Source organism: Eumetopias jubatus, unplaced genomic scaffold, assembly GCF_037043125.1.
Source record: "Eumetopias jubatus isolate StellerSeaLion01/CBP00866 unplaced genomic scaffold, mEumJub1_p1.0 scaffold_3, whole genome shotgun sequence".
Taxonomy (NCBI): Eukaryota; Metazoa; Chordata; class Mammalia; order Carnivora; family Otariidae; genus Eumetopias; species Eumetopias jubatus.
In genome coordinates, this window is record NW_028274809.1 from 128707256 (window position 1) to 128726590 (window position 19335).

Sequence of the window (19335 nt, forward strand, 5' to 3'; positions counted from 1 at the left end):
GGCTCAGTTGGTTAAGTGTCTACCTTTGGCTCAAGTCATGATCCTAGAGTCCCAGGATCAAGCCCCGCATTGGGTTCCCTGCTCAGCAAGGGATCTGCTTCTCCCTCTGTCCCTTACCCCTCTCTCACTCTCTCTCTCAAATAAATTAAATAAAACCTTAAAAAAAAAAAAAAGAACAGGGGAGATATTTCCAAATAGTTCCCATTTGGAATAATTTGTAGAAAGTTATTTTATGTTTTTCTGTATACTTTATAAAGCCACATACAAGAATTATTTGTCTATATGAAATTTATGAATTCTTCCTTAGAAAAAGAAAGTGAATATCTATAAAAGTTATTATAGAAATGCATTTAGTATTCATTACTGTTGATACTGAATAGAAGTTAAGTTTTAGTTCCAGATATAAGGTGAGAACACCATTAGCTGGAAACTAAGTTAGCTATGAGTTATTTCTGGAAATATAAAGTCCAATAATTTTACTTATTAAGTTGGGCAAATAAATCATAGGTATGTTCCAAACCTAGATAATAGTTACAAAACAACCTAAACATAAATAGAAAAATTCAGTAAATTATATCAAACCCTTCTCCTCTCCTCACTCTATCTCCACATTGAGACTTAAGTATTGTGAACACTGCAATGTTTGGTCTAAAGAATTAGGCCATCACTATGAATTAAGAAACATCATAAAATGATTTAAATCACTATATACTAAGTAGTAGGACCTTGTAGTTGAATAAATATTGGTTTTCTAGCAAAGTACAAACCTTAGAAGTTATATCATTTGCCTCCACCATTTTACAGATGTGGGAAATAAAGATGAGATGAAGGAACCTGCCCAAGACCTCCTAAGTTCAGGGCAGGGTGGAAATTATAACCAAGCTGATTACTGATTGAAGGCTATTTCCATAACACCATGATAGTTCAAATCAAAATCCATCTGATTTGTAGCTTTGTTTAAACCATAAGTTTAAAAGACCTGAACATAATATGGCCTATAAGAGCAAAATGTTTTGACGAATTCACATTTTTAGCTGACAGTCAACAGCTGACAGAAACCAAATATAATAGCACTATTACTCTCAGCACAGATTATGGATATATTATTAAAAGTAAGTGTAATAATGCCAACCTTCAGACTTTCTAGGATATTTTTAAAATCATAAGCAATGCTATTAGATATTGTAGGATCACTTAAAAAAATTACTTTCATACAGACAAAGGGACAAACTTCTGGAAGAGGAGCTAAAGAGAAGTTCAATAGCTCTTTCTTGTCTACTTCATTCCCTGAAAATGTGTTCCACATTAACTTCACAAGTTGAATATTATAGATGAAAAGAGGGAAGAAATAGAAATCCACCCAGTTCTAGAATTATAGATTGAGTTTTGGAAGATGGGTTGATCTCGTAATCTTTTTTACTGGTCCTCTCTTGGCATTCATTGTCTTCTGATTAACTGGATTATATCTTCCCCTGAAATAAAAGAAGTTTTAATCATTATTTTTCAGTCATCATTGTGTACAACAAAAACATCATATGCTTATTGTACCATCCTAAACAGCCATATATTATACCATATTATCTCATTACAGATAGAGAGGAAACCAACTCAAGGGCAAATAATCCAAAGGCCAGGAAGGAGTCCATGAAGTGGCCTAATGTAAAAATCTCTGACCAAAGAGGGATGAGATAGACCATTCTGATACTGCCTCTGGAAATGTGAATTAAAGCTAAGAAAAGAGAGAGAAGCCACAAAGTAGGGCAGAAAGAATAAAGAAATAAGGATCCATGAGTAAGCCAAAGTATGTTACCTAAAATTATAATAAAATTGAAACTAAGACATACCAAGGTCTGTGATATTAAAAAGATATAAAGAGTGATGATGGCAGTTGGTAATGAGAAGAAAAGTGAAGTAGAGACTGAACTAGTTGAAGTAAAAACAGCAACATTTTTAAAGCACATAATTTATATCAGGAACTGTTCTAAATCCTATTTATTAACTGATTCATATCAACCTCACAAAATCCCTATGATGTATGTACTATTATTAGCCCTGTTAAATAGATGAGGAAAAACAAGGTTATACAGTTAGTAAGTGGATCTAGAATTTGAATCCAGAAAGGCTGAGTTCAAAGTCTATGCCTTTAACTACTTTTCTGTATGGCAGACCACTAAAGTGAAGAACTATGAAGTTCTGCTCAGACTTTAAAGCTTCTTTGAACTCTAGTTTTAATATCTGTGGGCTTAGTTATATTGGAATTCCTGTTCTTGGATTTCCATGGGACCATCTTTCCTTTATTGATTTATATATCTTTATAAAGCCAACTTCCCCACACTCTTACTTAAGAGTAGAGTCAGCTTCAATTCCCTGCAAGGGGCTTTTCAAAAATATTTTACTCAGGGAATGATGTCAGGAAAAATGACAGAATGATTTTTAGAAAATTCTTTCCTCTATAAAAGCAATGGAAAAATTGGCAAAAATGGTCAGAAGCAACTTTTTCAGAGCTCTGGAAATTAACCAAGGACTTGGAGCAATCCTGGAGAATTTATTAAACACATTACACACCACACCCACACCCCAACACACACAGAGCTGAAACTCAGCAAAAACACTGACCTTTGTAGCATTTTAACTTGCCCTAGCCCTCTTTCCCCAGCTTTGTGGTATTCCTATGAGGAAGTTGAAAAACTGACCCTAAAATTCATATGGGAATTAAAGGGACTCTGAATAACTGACACAATCTTGAAAAAGAAGAATTAGGGGCACCTAATTCACTCAGTTGAGCGGCTGCCTTCAGCTCAGGTCATGATTCCAGGGTCCTGGGATTGAGCCCAGCATAGGGTTCCCTGCTCAGTGGGGAACCTGCTTCTCCCTCTCCCTCTGTCTCCTAGCTCATGCTCTTATTCTCTATCTCAAATAAATAAAATCTTTAAAAAAAAAAAAGAAGAAGAAGAAGAAGAAAAGGAATAATTAAGTTAGAGTAATCACACTTAAGTTATTTCAAAACTTAGTGAAAACCTAGTCATCAAGACAGCATGGCACTGGCATAAGGACAGACTTATAAATCAATGGAGTAGAACTGAGAGTCTAGAAATAAACTCGTATGTTTATGGATGATTTTTTAAAAGGGTGCAAGGACAATCAAATGGGGAAGAATAGTCTCTAGAACAAATGGTGCTAGGACAATGGGATAGACACGTGCAAAAGACTGAAACTGGATCCCAGTCTCACACTATACAAAAATTGACTCAAAAATGAATCAATGGTGACTAATATAACATAATAAAATAAAATTTAAAAAAATAAATAAAAGCAATCATAAAAAAATGAATCAAAAAGGACCTAAAACTATAAAACTCTTAGAAGAAAACATATGTATAAATCTTTGTGCTCTTGGATTAGGCAAAAAATCCTAGGAAGCCAAGGTCAACTGGCCTTCATCCAAATCAAAACTTTTATGCTTCAAAGGACATCATCAAGAAAGAAAAAATAACAACAAAGAATTTAGGAAAATATTTGCAAAACATGTATCTGGTAAGGTCTAGTAACCAGAATATATAAGTACCCTTATAACACAACAACAAGACAACAATCCAATTTAAAAATGGGCAAAAGGGGGCGCATAGGTGGCTCAGTAGGTTAAGCGTCTCTCTTCAGCTCAGGTCATGATCCTAGGGTCCTGGGATGGAGCCCTGCTTTGGGCTCCCTGCTCAGTGGGGAGCCTGCTTCTCCCTCTCCCTCTGCTGCTCCCCCTGCTTGTGCTTGCTCTCTCTCTTTCTCTTTCTCAAATACATAAATAAAATCTTTAAAAAATGGGCAAAAGACTTGAACAGACATTTCTCCAAAGAAGATATACAAATGGCAAGCAAGTACACAAAAAGATGCTTAACATCATTAGTCTTTGGGGAAGTACAAATCAAAACTACAATGAGATACCACTTCACAAGTACTGGGATGGCTAAAAAAAAAAAAAAAAGGACATAGCAGCAATGTCCACAATAGCCAAACTGTGGAAAGAGCCAAGATGTCCATCGACAGATGAATGGATAAAGAAGATGTGGTATTTGTACACAATGGAATATTATGCAGCCATCAAAAGGAATGAGATCTTGCCATTTGCAACAACATGGATGGAACTGGAGGGTGTTATGCTGAGCGAAGTAAGTCAATCAGAGAAAGACATGTATCATGACCTCACTGATATGAGGAATTCTTAATCTCAGGAAACAAACTGAGGGTTGCTGGAGTGGTGGGGGGGTGGGAGGGATGGGGTGGCTGGGTGATAGACACTGGGGAGGGTATGTGCTATGGCGAGCGCTGTGAATTGTGCAAGACTGTTGAATCACAGATCTGTACCTCTGAAACAAATAATGCAATATATGTTAAGGAAAAAAAAAAGAAGAAGAAGATAGCAGGAGGGGGAGACGAACCATGAGAGATGATGGACTCTGAAAAACAAACTGAGGGTTCTGGGGGTGGGGGATGGGTTAGCCTGGTGATGGGTATTAAAGAGGGCACGTTCTGCGTGGAGCACTGGGTGTTATGCACAAACAATGAATCATGGAACACTACATCCAAAACTAATGATGTAATGTATGGTGGTTAACATAACAATAAAAATTTTTTTAAAAAGGACAATAACAAATGTTGATAAAGATTTGGAGAAACTGGAACCCTCATACATTGCTAAAGGGAAAATAAAATGGTGCAGTCGCTCTGGAAAATAGTTTGGCAGTTCCTTAAAAAGATAAAACAGTTATCAATTGACTCAGCAATTCTATTCCAAGGCATATATCCAACAGAATTAAAAACATATATGCACAAAAACTTGTGTAAGAATGTTCATAGCAGCATTATTCATAATGGTCAAAAGGTGTAAACAACCTAAATGTCCACCAACTGATTAATGGACAAACAAAATGTGACAGATCCAAGAACTGGAATATTATTCAGCCACAGAAAGTAATAAGGTACTGATATATGCTCCTGCATGAAGAACCTTGAAAAATTATGCTAAGTGACAAAGTCAGGCACATAAGGCCACATATTATTTGTTTCCATTTATATGAAATAATAAGAATAAATAAATATGTAGAGACAGAAAGTAGATTAGCAATTGCCAGGGGCAAGGGGGAGGGAGGAATGGAGAGTGAATGCTAATGGATAAAGGGGTTTTGGAGGGAGATGAAAATGTTCTTTAAGCACATAGCAGTGATGGTTGTGCAACTTTGTGAATATACCAAAAAGCAATGAGTTTCGCTTTAAAAGGGTAAATTTTGGATAACAACATGCAGAAGAATGAAACTGGACCACTTTCTTACACCATACACAAAAATAAATTCAAAATGGACAAAAGACCTAAATGTGAGATGGGAAAACAAATGGAAACACTAAAGCAATTAGACACAAGTATCCCATAAATAATTACCTTGACTTCCTATATACATCTAGTCCCAAATGAAGTTATCAAGGTTTAGGTTTTTTCTATGTTTATTTAAAATCTTCGTTGTTCTTCCCTTAGTAGAACCAATGGAACCTTATAAAAACAGTGCCATATCTTGAATGCCCTTTATGAGCTGGGTGCTTTATAAGTTGTGTTAAAAGTACACATATTCTTACAGAAAATACCAGAAAATATAAATACAAGTTATCCATAACTTATTATCCCACTATACTATTTTGAATTATAATTTTTAATTGCTACTATAGGTAAAAATTTTCCTGTGTCAATTATATATTTTCCTAGAATGTGATTTTTTTGTAACTTTATATATATCATCATAGTTAATTGAATTATTCCCTTAATGTTGGATATTTTGGTTGTATTTTCTCTACTCTAGCTGCTTCTCTTTTCAAAAGGGGGTTCCCTAAACAATCTGTCTCTTAATGAGTCCCAGAATCAATTTCCCTCAGGTCCTGTGATTCTAGGGCACTAAGGATTGCCTTATTTTCTTCTTTAGAGCTTTTAATCACTCTGAAACACTTCTAAGGAGAAAAAAAATGAGGATGTTCACACTAAAGGAAAAAAAATTATGGTTTTCTACGTTTATGAACCACTGCTTGTGGTATCAGCTTTTGAAGTCTTTGCTTGCAGGAATATGATTTTTATAGTTAATACATGCCATAATCATAGTCATAAGGTTACCTATTAACTTAGCAACTTCCAAACCTCATCCTAAGGAGATGATTTCTCCTATTTATCTTAAAGATGATTATCTCTTATTTATCCTTTTAAGATTTTATTTTTAAGTCATCTGTACACCCAATGTGGGGTTTGAACTTACAACCCTGAGATCAAGAGTCGCAAGCCCCACTGACTGATCCAGCCAGGTGCCCCATATCCTTTTTTCAAATAAGTATATGTAAGGATCTCTAGAATACATCTTTTAATAGCAGTATAGATATCTTGTTCATTTTATGACTATGGTTTCACAAAGTAGGAATATATGCAATAGCTAATATTCAATATCCCTCTTTGAAAGATTTTTTTAATAGCATATCACAATCAAATGGGTATTTTCTTTCTTTTTTCTTTCTTTCTTTCTTTTCTTTCTAAGAGAAGGAGAAAGAGTGTGCATGTGAGCTGGGTGTGGGGAGGGGCAGAGGGAGCAGAGAGAGAGAATTTTAAGCAGGCTCCATGCCCAGTGCATAGCCCGATGCAGGGCTTGATCTCATGACGGTGAGATCATGACCTGAGCTGAAATCAAGAGTCGGACACTCAACCAACTGAGCCACCCAGGTACCCCATGTGGGTATTTTCTAATGCTCTCATTTATTCTGAACATAGGAAAACTCCATAAGTCAATATTTAACATTAGCATATGTAAGAATATCAACTAAAGCAAACATTAAATGCCACTAAAACTTAATTTCTAAAACACTGCCTTAAGTATAACATATATAGAAAAGTACACAAAATAGAGATGTAAGATTTGCTTTATAATAAAGCAAATACTCATGTAACCACACCCAGGTCAACAAACAGAACATTGCCATCACATTGGAAGACCTTGTGCTCCTCCCAATTATCATTCCCCTTCTCCTTCCCCTTGGTAACCACTATCCTGTCTTCTGACAACACAGTTTAGTTGTGCCTGTCTTTGAACATCATATAAATAGAATCATATTATATGTATTCTTTTATTTCTGGCCTCTTTTCCACAAAACCGTTATAATTATCCATGATGCTGTGTGAACTGTAGTTTGTTTTTATTGTTGTATTATTCATATATATTTAATATATTCATGTTACTATTAATAAATATATGAATATTTGTTTTTATATAAGAATAACATATATGTATGAATATATATCTCTCAAAAAATTTTATCTGATCTACTACTGATAGATATTTGAATTCAGTTTATGGTTGTTATGAATAAAGCTGTTATGAACATTCTTGCACAGGTTTTTTTTGGTATAAATATATGCACCATTCTGTTAGGTACATAACTAAGAGTGTAACTGTTGGGTTATAGAGTAGGTGTATGATCAGCTAAATGTAGAAAGTAATACTAAACACTATTCCAAAGTGGTTGCATAAATTTACACTTCATATCTTTGACAACACTTGGAATCATCAATTTTAAAATTTGTGGTGGCCTCTCATAATTTTAACTTGCATTCCACTGAATAAGTAATGGTGTTGAGTCCATTGGCCATTTGGATATCCTCCTCTGTGAGGTACTTAACACTAAAACTTGGTTTAAAGACTAAAACTTGAATCAAAAAGTGTACCAAGTTCCAGAGTTGAGGCAATAACTCAGAACAAGAATACTTTAAAGGAGTACCAATTATATATACCTAATTTGGAAGGTTATATGTATATAGAAATGTTTCTATTATTTGAGTTATTTGGTCTATTAATATTTCCAGAAAGTGGAGAGGTTTTTTCCCATTTGTATGACCCTTTATTCACTCATGCATTCATTAAAAAATTAGTAAACACCTATTTATGCCAGGCACTGTATTCAACGTTAGGCTCTACCAAAGATGGAAGTGACAGGAACTGTATTCAACATTAGGCTCTACCAAAGATGGAAGTGACATATCCAAGATCAAGCATGTGCAGTGCCAGAGGGCACAGACAAGCCTACTGAGCAGGTGGATGATGTGGTCTGGGATACCTGCTCAGTAATCTTGTGATGCACCAGCACCTCCAGCTCAGTTCAGACCTACGGCATGGAGGGCCCCAAAGAGAAACTGATCATCAGAATGATATAGCAGGGGGCAAAGAGGAATGGGTTTGGCATCCAGGTCATCTACTTGAGTGTCTTTTAGTACCACCTTGACCAATTTGACAGTTATGTGGATGAGAACCATTTATACATGGCCTAGAAAGGATATGACAGGGGCGCCTGGGTGGCTCAGCTGGTTAAGCGGCTGCCTTCAGCTCAGGTCATGGTCCCAGGGTCCTGGGATTGAGCCCCGCATCGGGCTCCCTGCTCAGCGGGGAGTTTGCTTCTCCCTCTCCCTCTGCCTGCTGCTTTGCCTACTTGTGCTCTCTCTCTGTCAAATAAATAAATAAAATCTTAAAAAAAAAAGAAAAAAGAAAGGATATGACAAACTGGGTTCTGATTCTCAGGGTAGGTCACCCCATCAGAGGAAGAGAAAGTCCATACTTCATTCACTGATGAATCAGCTTGATACATGAGACTGCAGCTGCACTGTAGCCCTATTCCCTCTGCCCAAATCTATTTCCTTCCCTTCTCCTCGACGTACTCATTCTAAGAATGCTTAAGAGTAAACTTCCTACATGCTGATTTCCATTTCAGAGTCTGCTCCCTGAGAGATCCAGCCTACAACAGCATCAGTGGAAAACTAAACTGCCCTAATAGACCTATAGTATAGTGATATAGATGTGTATGTGTGTTAATACATGAGTAGAATGAGTTTTATTGGTATTTTCAAAATATTTCTCCATTATTTAAGAATATTTGAATAAAAGAGGTAATATCTTTCTAAAATATAATTGGAAGATAAATATAAAAATAAAAAAGAAATATTAATTGGCAGATAAATGGTAAAAGTAAAAAAGAAATATGTAAGGTGATTGTGCAGAAAGAGTTACTATAGCAGGCCTGAAACTAGAAAGGCCTTCTTTCAAGGCTGGCCCCTGGCTGGTGTCTGGGAACTTAGTGGTAAAAAGTTCCCTACACTGATATAAAATTTTCCTTAAATGAAAAAGAATGGCTTACTGTACTTAACCTGCACAAATAATATGGTTTCTGTGAACATGTTTTCCTTCTGGAAGTCTGGAATTTGGTATGTGCTAAGCAGAGGGTACCTACACAACTGGCCCCCAGTAAAAAACATGGGCACTAAGTATCTGTTGAATTTCCCTGGAAGATCAAATTTCATGTGTTGTCACACATTGTTCCACGACCTACTGCTGGAGGAGCAAAGTGTGTCCTATGTGACCACACTAGAGGACTTTTAAAAGCTTGTGCCTAGTTTCCTCCAAACTTCACCCCATACACCTTTTTCCTTTGTTGAGTTTTCTTTGTATCCTTTGGCTGTAATACATCCCAGCTGTATGCACAAATATATGCTGAGTCTTGTGTGTTGTTCTAGCAAATCACTGAACATGGGACTGGTCTTGGGGCCCCCCAGGTATAATAGTTTTCAGAGGGAAGTCATTTTCCAGAATTTAATGTTTTCACTGTATTTCTATTGATATTAAATGTACAGGATAAGTTATAATTTAAAATATTTATGACTACTCAAGGAAGAACACACTTTTATCCATCTAGCCATATATTGGACAAAATGTTGCTATCCCATGAATCTCCACCAAAAACACTTGCTATATTCCATATACCTTTTATGCCTGTATTTGAAAAGAATTCTGACTTACAGCTAATTTATATCCTGGTTTACTCTTTTGATATTGTTAAGTTATATATGAATATATTCACCTACATAGAAAAGGTTATATAAGACAAGGATTGCCTGGTTAATTATTCTGTACATAGCACAGAACAGGAAAAATTATGTGTAGATATAACCTCCTAAACTCATAAAACATTCCTCTGTTCTTTATTCATCCTAAATTATTTTTGTTTGCATTGGAAAACACAGTTTTCCACTGATGCTGCATTGTCTTCTACACTAATTTCAGTGTCTATATTTCATCTGTAAAAAAGTTAAGGCTGGTAATTTAATTGTATTTATATTGTTAATGGTGTAGATTTAGGCTCCTCTTGGGTAGCATATTGTTTTAGCTTAGAAAGTAAGAACTTATCTTGTTGGAAGACAAAACATATTCTTGGGATCTACAAAAATGTATATAAATAGTGAATAGAGAGCATAAATTTCTTTAAGTTCTTTTACCATCTGTTTGTTATCTTATATCGTTGCTAAAAAATCTAGAAGTTCAACTTCCAAAATATAATGCACACCTGTTTTGTCAGTATCATTCACATACAAATATAATTAATTAGAAAGGAAAGATATAGTTAGACTTACATTTTCACTAGATTCTCTTTCATTCTAGGCAGTTGATCCATCTGTTGCCTTTTAGAAACTTGGTATGAGTCAGAGACCTGAAATACAAACATTTGAGCATTTGTCCTCTTATTTCATGACTGATTTTGGAGATAAGAGGAACAGTCCATTCTCAATTAACTCTTTTATAACCAGGCCCTTAAGTGGTATGCATAAAGGAAGCTAGAGCATAATGGGAAATTCTGGCCTTCTCCAGTATTAAAAGGCTTCTAAAGATTATGGAAACTCCTTTATCTCAATCCTACATTCCATGTGATTTTTAAAATAAATATAGAGGAAATTGTGAAAATCATATCATCTTTGTGGTAAAAAGATCATTAAAAGTTTTCATAACAGACACTCAAAATAAATTATATACTCTGCCATTAAGAAAGATATGACAATAGAGTGGAAATGGAAAAACAAGATCATATTTTCATTTTTGTTTGTTTTGAGACACTTCTGTGATACAAAAGTGGAGACTTTCTGTAGGTGGTATAAGTAAAATTTCCATTACAGGAACAGTTGAGGCTGGTGACCTTAGAGATGGCATTGAAGACATGAGTAAATGAGATCATTCAGTAAGAACACAGAGAGAAGTAAGAGAGTTGATGATAAAAACTTGAGAAAGCAACTTTTAAGGGGTAGGAGAATTACTAAAGGCCATCCCTGAAAAAATACTGGCATGGAAGTCAAGAGGTGGGTGATATTCAAAAAGTGAGCATAGTTAGCAATATGAAATGCCTCAGAGATGTCTACACTACCAGGAGGTTTGAAAAGGAGTCATTAAGTTTGGCTATTAAAAAGTAAACTGTGCCAGAACCCAGTGCTGGGGGTCAGAAAGGAATTGAAAGAGGTCGAAGACTAAAAGCAAAGCAGTGAGTATATCCACCCTTGCACGAAGTTTGAGAAAAGAAAAGCTAAGGTAGTAGTTTTATTAAGACGGGGTAAAATAGGGGCACCTGGGTGGCTCAGTCGGTTAAGCGGCTGCCTTCGGCTCAGGTCATGATCCTGGGGTCCTGGGATCGAGGCCCACGTCCGGCTCCCTGCTCAGCAGAGAGCCTCCTTCTCCCTCCCCCTCTGCCTGCCACTCTGCCTGCTTGTGCTCTCTATCTCTCTGTCAAATAAATAAATAAAATCTTTAAAAAAAAAAAAAAAGATGGGGTAAAATAAAAGTTGGTTTCTGTTTTATTTTGGTGGAAGAGATGAGCATCTTTGTGAAGATGTTAGATCATCTTTGCTAAGTGGGACAATTTTGGGCACATTGGACCAGATGGAATTCACTCATTTATTCACTCAGCAAATGCTATTGAGCATCCACTATGTGCCACCTCCAGTTTAGCACTGGGGCACAAAGATAAGTCACAGTTCTTACAATCTACTGGAGCATAATACATAGATTATACAATTCACTGCCTTGGCAGAGGTTTGCACAGGTGCTTTGTAAGCATAAGGCAGATGCTAGTTCAAGCCATAGGGGGCCTGGAAGAGTAGCCAATTAAGAGCTAAGGAAAGGACATTCCAGGCAGAAGAAGCAGGAAGGGCCTACAAGTATAAGACAGCATGACATATGCAGGGACCACATATATCGTTGGTCTGGCTGCAGTACATGGTGTGAGTAGGGACACAGCTGGAAAGGCAGGTGTTGGAAAGGATCTTGTAGACTACACTGAGCTTTGCTGAAACCCTTTGGACAATAAAAATCACTGAAGGCTTTAAATAGGGAACATCACCAGAGCGCCCGGGTGGCTCAGTCAGTTAAGCGTCCAACTTTTGATTTCAGCTCAGGTATTGATCTCAGGGTCCTAGGATCCAGGCCCAAGTCTGGCTCCATGCTCGGTGGGGAGTTTGCTTGGGATTTGCTCCCTCTCTCTCTGCCCCTCCCCTGCCAAATAAATACATCTTTTTTTTTTTAATTTAATTTAATTTATTTATTTGTCAGAGAGAGAGAGAGAGCAAGCACAAGCAGGGGGAGCAGCAGAGGGAGAGGGAGAAGCAGACTCCCCACTGAGCAAGGAGCCTGATGCGGGACTCAATCCCAGGACCCTGGGATCATGACCTGAGCCAAAGGCAGACGCTTAACTGACTGAGCCACCCAAGTGCCCCTAAACAAATCTTTTTAAAAAAAGTAGGGAACAACACCATATCTGTATTTCAGAATGATTGCTCAGGCAGCAGAGGAGAAAAAATTGAGTATGGTGGCAGCAATATTTTAATAGCTATGCTGTTGAGATTATATTTCAAGTCTAGATTTAAATCTAGGGAGCTCTAGGGTTCCTGGGTGGCTCAGTCAGTTAAGCGTCTGCCTTAGGCTCAGATCATGATACTAGAATCCCAGACCTGAGCGCCCCCATCCGAAGCCAGGCTTGTTAGGGAGTCTGCTTCTCCTTCTGCCCCTCCCCCTGCTCATGTTCTCTCTCTCTCTCTCTCTCTCTCTCTCTGTCACTCTCTCTCAAATAAATAAATAAAATCTTTTAAAAAGAAAATAAAAATAAATCTGGGGAGCTCTATTTTCAAATGAATAATAATAAAATAGAGTTGTCCAAAAAGACAACAGAAAGAGCTGGATAGTCTGGAACCTATGACATAAGGAATTGCTAGTGTAACTTTTGTGGTAATTTAATATTTTAGCTTAGGGAAAAAAAACTATGGAAACACTTAAGGGTTGTTTTCATATCTTTGAGAACCTGCCACAGAGGAGACATATAGAATTGTCCTGTGTTCTTCAGTGGAAGAAACTAAAACCAATACGTTTTAAGGAAGGAGAATAAGGAGAATTACATGATGCTTTAACAATTCTAATAATTAGAATTGCCTGACAATGAAACAGAACAGCCTCAGGTTCATTATCTGTAAACCAAAGCATTATATTCAATAGTGTCTCAGATCTACTGCTAAAATTCCACATTTATGGAAACAGAAGTTTATTATGTGTTACAAGTTCCAGTCAGCCTTTCTGCCTTTTTTTTTTTGTAACACTGTTTTATTAAGAGTGAACTCTTTTCAGTATTCCTAAACTGTAAACAATGGGAAACTGAAGTATCAAAGGAAACACATCAGGGATTATATATAACGGACAAAAACCTTTAAATTTTCTTATTCCCTTTATATAACAATCAATGCATATTTAAGTAAAAGTGAACTTCTTACTAGGCAAATATTTTTGCATACGCTGCCTTCTCTTTATCTTTTTGTGCTTTTATCTTTTGTGTGACTTTCAGCAATTCTGCCTGGATAGCTTTATCTTCAGGTGCTATCTCCTGAGCTTTCTTAAGATCAGCCAATGCTTGATCGTATTCTTTTAATCCTTGCCGTCCTTGAGCTCTACGGTACAATGCTTTGGTATTGGATGGGTCTATTCCAAGAGCCTCCAAACAACTGTCGATTGCTCCCTGCCAATTTGACATCTTCAGTTTACAAGCACCACTATTCAGCACGCAGCTTAAAACTGTAGGTTGCAGCTTCGATCTATCTGCTTGCTCAATAATGGCCTTTGAACCTTCCACATATCTTAAAACTTTTGTATATTTTTTAATGGCCATCTCCCAGTTCTGAGATTTGAAAAAAATATTTCCAATATTTTTTACATCTTCTGTTATTAGTAAAATTTTATTTACATCTTTTAAATCTATATCTGCATCCTCAGGGAAGTCTGGATGACTGTCACCAGAGCCATCTTTTGGGAATATGCCCCAATTATCCCCTTCCTTCAATTCTCTGCATTCTGCAATAACACACAATTTGGCAGGTTTTTCACCTTTCACTTGTACATTTTCCAGTATCCTTGCCATACCCATTCCTTTAATTACTTGGCCAAATACCACATGTTTCCCATCCAAGTGAGGAGTCGGGACTGTTGTGATAAAGAATTGAGAACCATTTGTATTGCAGCCTGCATTTGCCATGCTCAATAAACGTTCCTGATCATGCTTATAATAGCAATTTTCATTGTCAAATTTTTCACCATAAATACTTTCTCCACCTGTCCCATTTTGATTTGAGAAGTCTCCACCCAGAATCATAAATTCCTTAATAATTTGATGGAAAGGGCATCTTTTGAAATGGAGAGGTTTCCCAGTTGTGGGTCCAATGCCTTTTTCTCCTGTAAACACTCTGCATGAAAATTTTCTGCAGTTTTGGGTACACTATCTGCAAACAATTCTAAGACAATTCGACAAACTCAATCCCCTCCGATGTCCACATCAAAGACTCTGGGGTTACTGGGGTTGGAGAGCTTAGTTTGGGGGGATGGGTGAGACATTTTAAATTGCAGATGCGCTTGGGAGCAAACTCAGAGAACCTCGTGGACGACTGGCAGCTCAACCCAAAAGCGGCTTTCTCCTCTGCCTGACTTTTAAGTAATGCAACAAACCTATATATGCTTACAACTCAATGTCCATACTGTACACATATTGCATAAATTAGAAAAATCCTGAGATATGGAAACTCACAGTTTCATTCAAAACACTGAAGACAGCAGAAGTATAAACAGCAGCCTCAGCAAATAGCTCTAGTTATCTACCTAAGAATCAATTATTTATGTATTCACCACGGAAGGAACTGCAGATCATCCGTTGACCTTTCCCATCACCCTAATATCCACATGGTCAGAACCATTTTGACTATAAAGACTAACAATTCATTCTAGAGTGAAAATCCTTATTAACATTTATACTGGGGAACAGGATTAACATCTTCCTGGGAAGCTGTTAAAATAGGCTTTGATTGTATGTTCGGTGATCCTGTATAATCAGAGTAGAACCTATTCCACCTTAGTGAATTTTTCAGATAAACAAATAAAGCTAAAGGAGGAAGGCTGAGGCAAGTAGAAATTCTAATGCCCCCGTCACAGAGAGAGAGGCTAGGGAGATCAGAAAAGAAAATAGGAAAATAATGTTCACCACTTACTAGAATTTAGAACATATTATGGGCCAGGCATTTTACTCAGCACTTTATATACCTTTCATCTCTAAACACTTACAAATCCCCTGCAAGACAGTACTAGGATTTCCTGTTCTACCAAGAAGGAAAGAAATTAGGCCCCAAAAGTTCACACTACAATTAGGTACCAAGCTGGGATTTAAATCCAAATTTAAATGACTCCAAAACCTGTGGTCTTTCCTCAAATCATGGTCTTATAAAGCAGTTAGCATTTATGCTAGAACTTGAAGGAAGCAGAATTGGCACATATGAAAAGCAGCATATTCCAGGTGGAGTCATGGTCTGAGGAAAGGCATGAGGGTGTCTGCCTCAGTTGGCAGTGATGCCAACTGAGTATCCAGGACCATCAAGTGTGAACTGACTGTTTTATGGGTAAGAGACTACAGGAGTGACTCTATTTTTTTTTTTAAGATTTTACTTATTTATTTGACAGAGAGACACACAGAGAGAGAGGGAACACAAGCAGGGAGAGTGGGAGAGGGAGAAGCAGGCTTCCCGCCGAGCAGGGAGCCCAATGCAGGGCTTGATCCCAGGACCCTGGGATCATGACCTGAGCCAAGGGCAGATGCTTAATGACTGAGCTACCCAGGTGCCCCAGGAGTGATTCTATTTTGTCTCAATTTCCTAACTTAATCTTAGTCACTACTAGAGAAAAAAAAAAAGAAGTCCAAGCCTCCCTTTATCCACCACTGCCCTGACTTTCATTCCCAAATTGTTCTATACATTCCCTTATCAGCTCTAAGCCCCAATCCTAACTCCCTTCCTCTCCATCCTTTCACTGATCCTCTGGAAATACCAGATCAGTGATTAGCAGACTATGGCAAACTTAGCCCTCAAGGTCCTCTACTTCCTTGCCTCACCTAGTTAATGTCCTGAAGACTCCAACCTTCTTCTTGGCTCTTCCTCCCCTGACCATCCCTTTGATACTCTTCAGAGCTATATTCTAAACTATCTTTTCTTTTCACCCTGTATACTCTCCCTGATGCATTTCATTCATTCATATGGCTTCCTTTACTATCTATATGCTAATAATTTCCATGTCTATATCTCCAATTTTTATCTTTTCTACCCTGAGATTCATATATCCAACTGCTCTTTGGACACTTCCATTTAGATAATGTGCATTGAAAACTAAACTCATATCCTGATTTTAAAATATATATCAAAATAAAGTTAACAAGGATTAAATATTTAAATGTAAAACATTTAGCCAAGTACTAAAAAAAATGTGATAAATGTTATGAAACATTGAGATGAAGACTTTTAAACTATGACATCAGAAGCCATAAATAAAAATTGGCTCTGACACCATCAAAACAAAAACTCAGTAATACTAACATCATCATAAATAAAACTGAAAGGCAAATGAAAAACTATGGAAAATATGTGCAACATCATTCATAATTTACTGATCACTTTCCTGTCCTGTCATTTGTATGTACACACTTTCCTATCTTGTATTGTAAGTACACCCTTTCTAGTAATAGTGCAGTATCTTAGGCCTCACTGTGAATAATTATGACATAATATGCCATGAATTTCATGATAACTGAGGGATAACTGCTTATTTGCTTGAATTCTAGAAATTATAAATCAAACTAAAAGGATAACTAAGGAAGCAAATACGCAAAATATTCCCTTAATCTGGGAAACTTTTATCTCCTTTTTACCTTTTTATAAAACCTATAAATTTTCCTTTTCACCTTCCATATTTAGAAACTTGGTATATTTTCTCCCATAATTCCAACATATGTTTGTTTATCAAACCAAACCAATCAAAAGCCTAGAAAAAGTGAAAAATGTAACTTACAGTAAGAGGAAACTCTTAAAATTTGGAAGACAACAAAAGTTACCCGAGACATTTCAGCTAGGTATCTACGGCACTCATTGTTGGTCTTGTGGTAAGCCTAGAGGAAAAATACATAATTAAAGAATCCAACATCAGAGAGGATTTGCATTATTAGCAAGACTATTACTAAGTCAAGTTTATGTCTCTATGCTGTTTTTTAAAATAGTGTAGGAAATAGTTTTTTAAGTATTTTGTGATAATAATATAGTAGGTTTGTAGATAACATACTAAAAATAATGGCAGTTACAAAGAAATGTCTAGTACAGAATAAAAACAAACCTTTGATTCTTGTTCCAGTCTCAGTGCACAGTCTTTCACTTGATTTTCAAGGCTTCGTTTCTCTTTTTCTAGCCATTTAAGTAATGTGTTTAAGTATTTCTGAAAGTATAAATAGTAAATTTTTACATGTACTCATGTTGTAAATAACAGTAAGAAATTTCTTCACTGGAAAATGCCTCTGCCTCATAACATTCTGTGACTTCAAATTCTATAATATGTACCTTTTAAGTAATAGCAATAATAATAATTACAATATTTATTTAACCCTAACAATATTCCAAGTCTGTACTTGTGCTAAGTGCTTTCCACAAATTATTTCATTTAATCCTTATAAAAGCCAGGAAGATGGCTAATATATTTATTTCCATTTTACTGTTGAGAAAATTGCATCTGATAGATGTTAAGTAACTGGCCCAAAGACACACAGATAATAAAGGGTAGAGCTGGAATTAGAAGCCAGGTAGTTTGGGGTGCCTGGCTGGCTCAGTCAGTGGAGCATGAGACACTTGATCTCGAGCTCCATGTTGGATGTAGAGATTACTTAAAAATAAAATCTAAAAAAAAAAAAAAAAAAACCCAGGTAATCTGACTCCAAAGGTCACACATGCTAAACAATATTATTATATATTTTTCATATGACTGATTCCAGTGTAACAACAGTACAGTAGAAGAACAGACAATAAAGTTGATGACCAGGAGAACTGAGAAAATATTGCAGAGTAGGACAGTTCTGGAAACTAAGACCTCAAGCCAAATACCATTCATCACAAATAGCTGGAGCTGAGTGGAGGTTTAGCCAAATGCCAGAGCAGTACTGCATTACAGCAATTTGGTTTAAAAATTTAATCCTTAAGAAAAACAAACTGAGGGTTCTAGAGGGGAAGGGGTTGGGGGGATGGGTTAGCCTGGTGATGGGTATTAAAGAGGGCACGTTCTGTGTGGAGCACTGGGTGTTATGCACAAACAATGAATCATGGAACACTACCTCAAAAACTAATGATGTAATGTATGGTGATTAACATAACAATAAATTTTTTTTAAATTTAATCCTTAAACCAATAGCTAATTATTTGCAGTAACTCCAATTATTTCTCATATTCTTACACATTACCACATTAACATTAAAAAAATCTCCAAAATGAATTCTTCATAACCCTTGTTGGTCATGATTTAGGTCACTTAAGTTATTAAAAGAAACATTTAAAGAAAAAGAGAAGCAGCTGATTTAAATCTTCACAAAGCAAAACTGCAAGATATTTTAGAGCTCATACCCTCCTCCTGAAAAACAGTTAATTCTCTACAAACTTATTTTCTCTCCTAGATACTTGTTAATACTTATTAGAATATAAAAAACTGTATCAATAGAATAATTAGGTCAGCTGAAACAAGGCAAGTTCTTGTCTCTAAAAATAACACAAGTGATAATACAAATCTCTTGGTTATGACAATTCTCCACTATGCATATTTGGTTACCATTAAAACATAACTGGGTGATATTTCTCAGGCAGGCCTTATTTGTCTTGGAAAACCATGCACTGGTGTCATATATGACCGGCAGTCCCCCTCCCCCAAATACAAACTTGCTCCAGAAGAAGTCCATGAAAGCCCCACAAATTTAAGAGGTTAAACTGAGTTATCTTATAGAAAATTAAACCCTTATGAAATAAACCACTGCTCAAGATAAAGAGTTTTTGAAGAAATAATCAAGGAGTGATGGAAGTAGTTCAAAATTTTGCTGTATAGACCCTTGTTAGGAGAATTCCAAGCTTAGTCTACCATA

General features: G+C 36.4%; 1 protein-coding gene and 1 pseudogene across 1 annotated transcript in view; both read right to left on the bottom strand.

Annotated features, from left to right (window-relative positions):
• Positions 1 to 424: 424 nt before the first annotated feature.
• Positions 425 to 19335, bottom strand: part of CCDC169 (coiled-coil domain containing 169) — a 43686-nt gene continuing 24775 nt past the window's right edge. The window contains exons 5-8 of the mRNA XM_028103293.2: positions 17556 to 17654; positions 17281 to 17334; positions 10469 to 10545; positions 425 to 1472 (exon numbers count right to left, since the gene is read on the bottom strand). Coding sequence (XP_027959094.1) covers positions 1373 to 1472; positions 10469 to 10545; positions 17281 to 17334; positions 17556 to 17654 — 330 coding nt within the window. The 3' untranslated portion in view covers positions 425 to 1372. The remainder of the gene's footprint in view (positions 1473 to 10468; positions 10546 to 17280; positions 17335 to 17555; positions 17655 to 19335) is intronic.
• LOC114209243 (peptidyl-prolyl cis-trans isomerase D pseudogene) lies at positions 13596 to 14755 on the bottom strand (annotated as a pseudogene).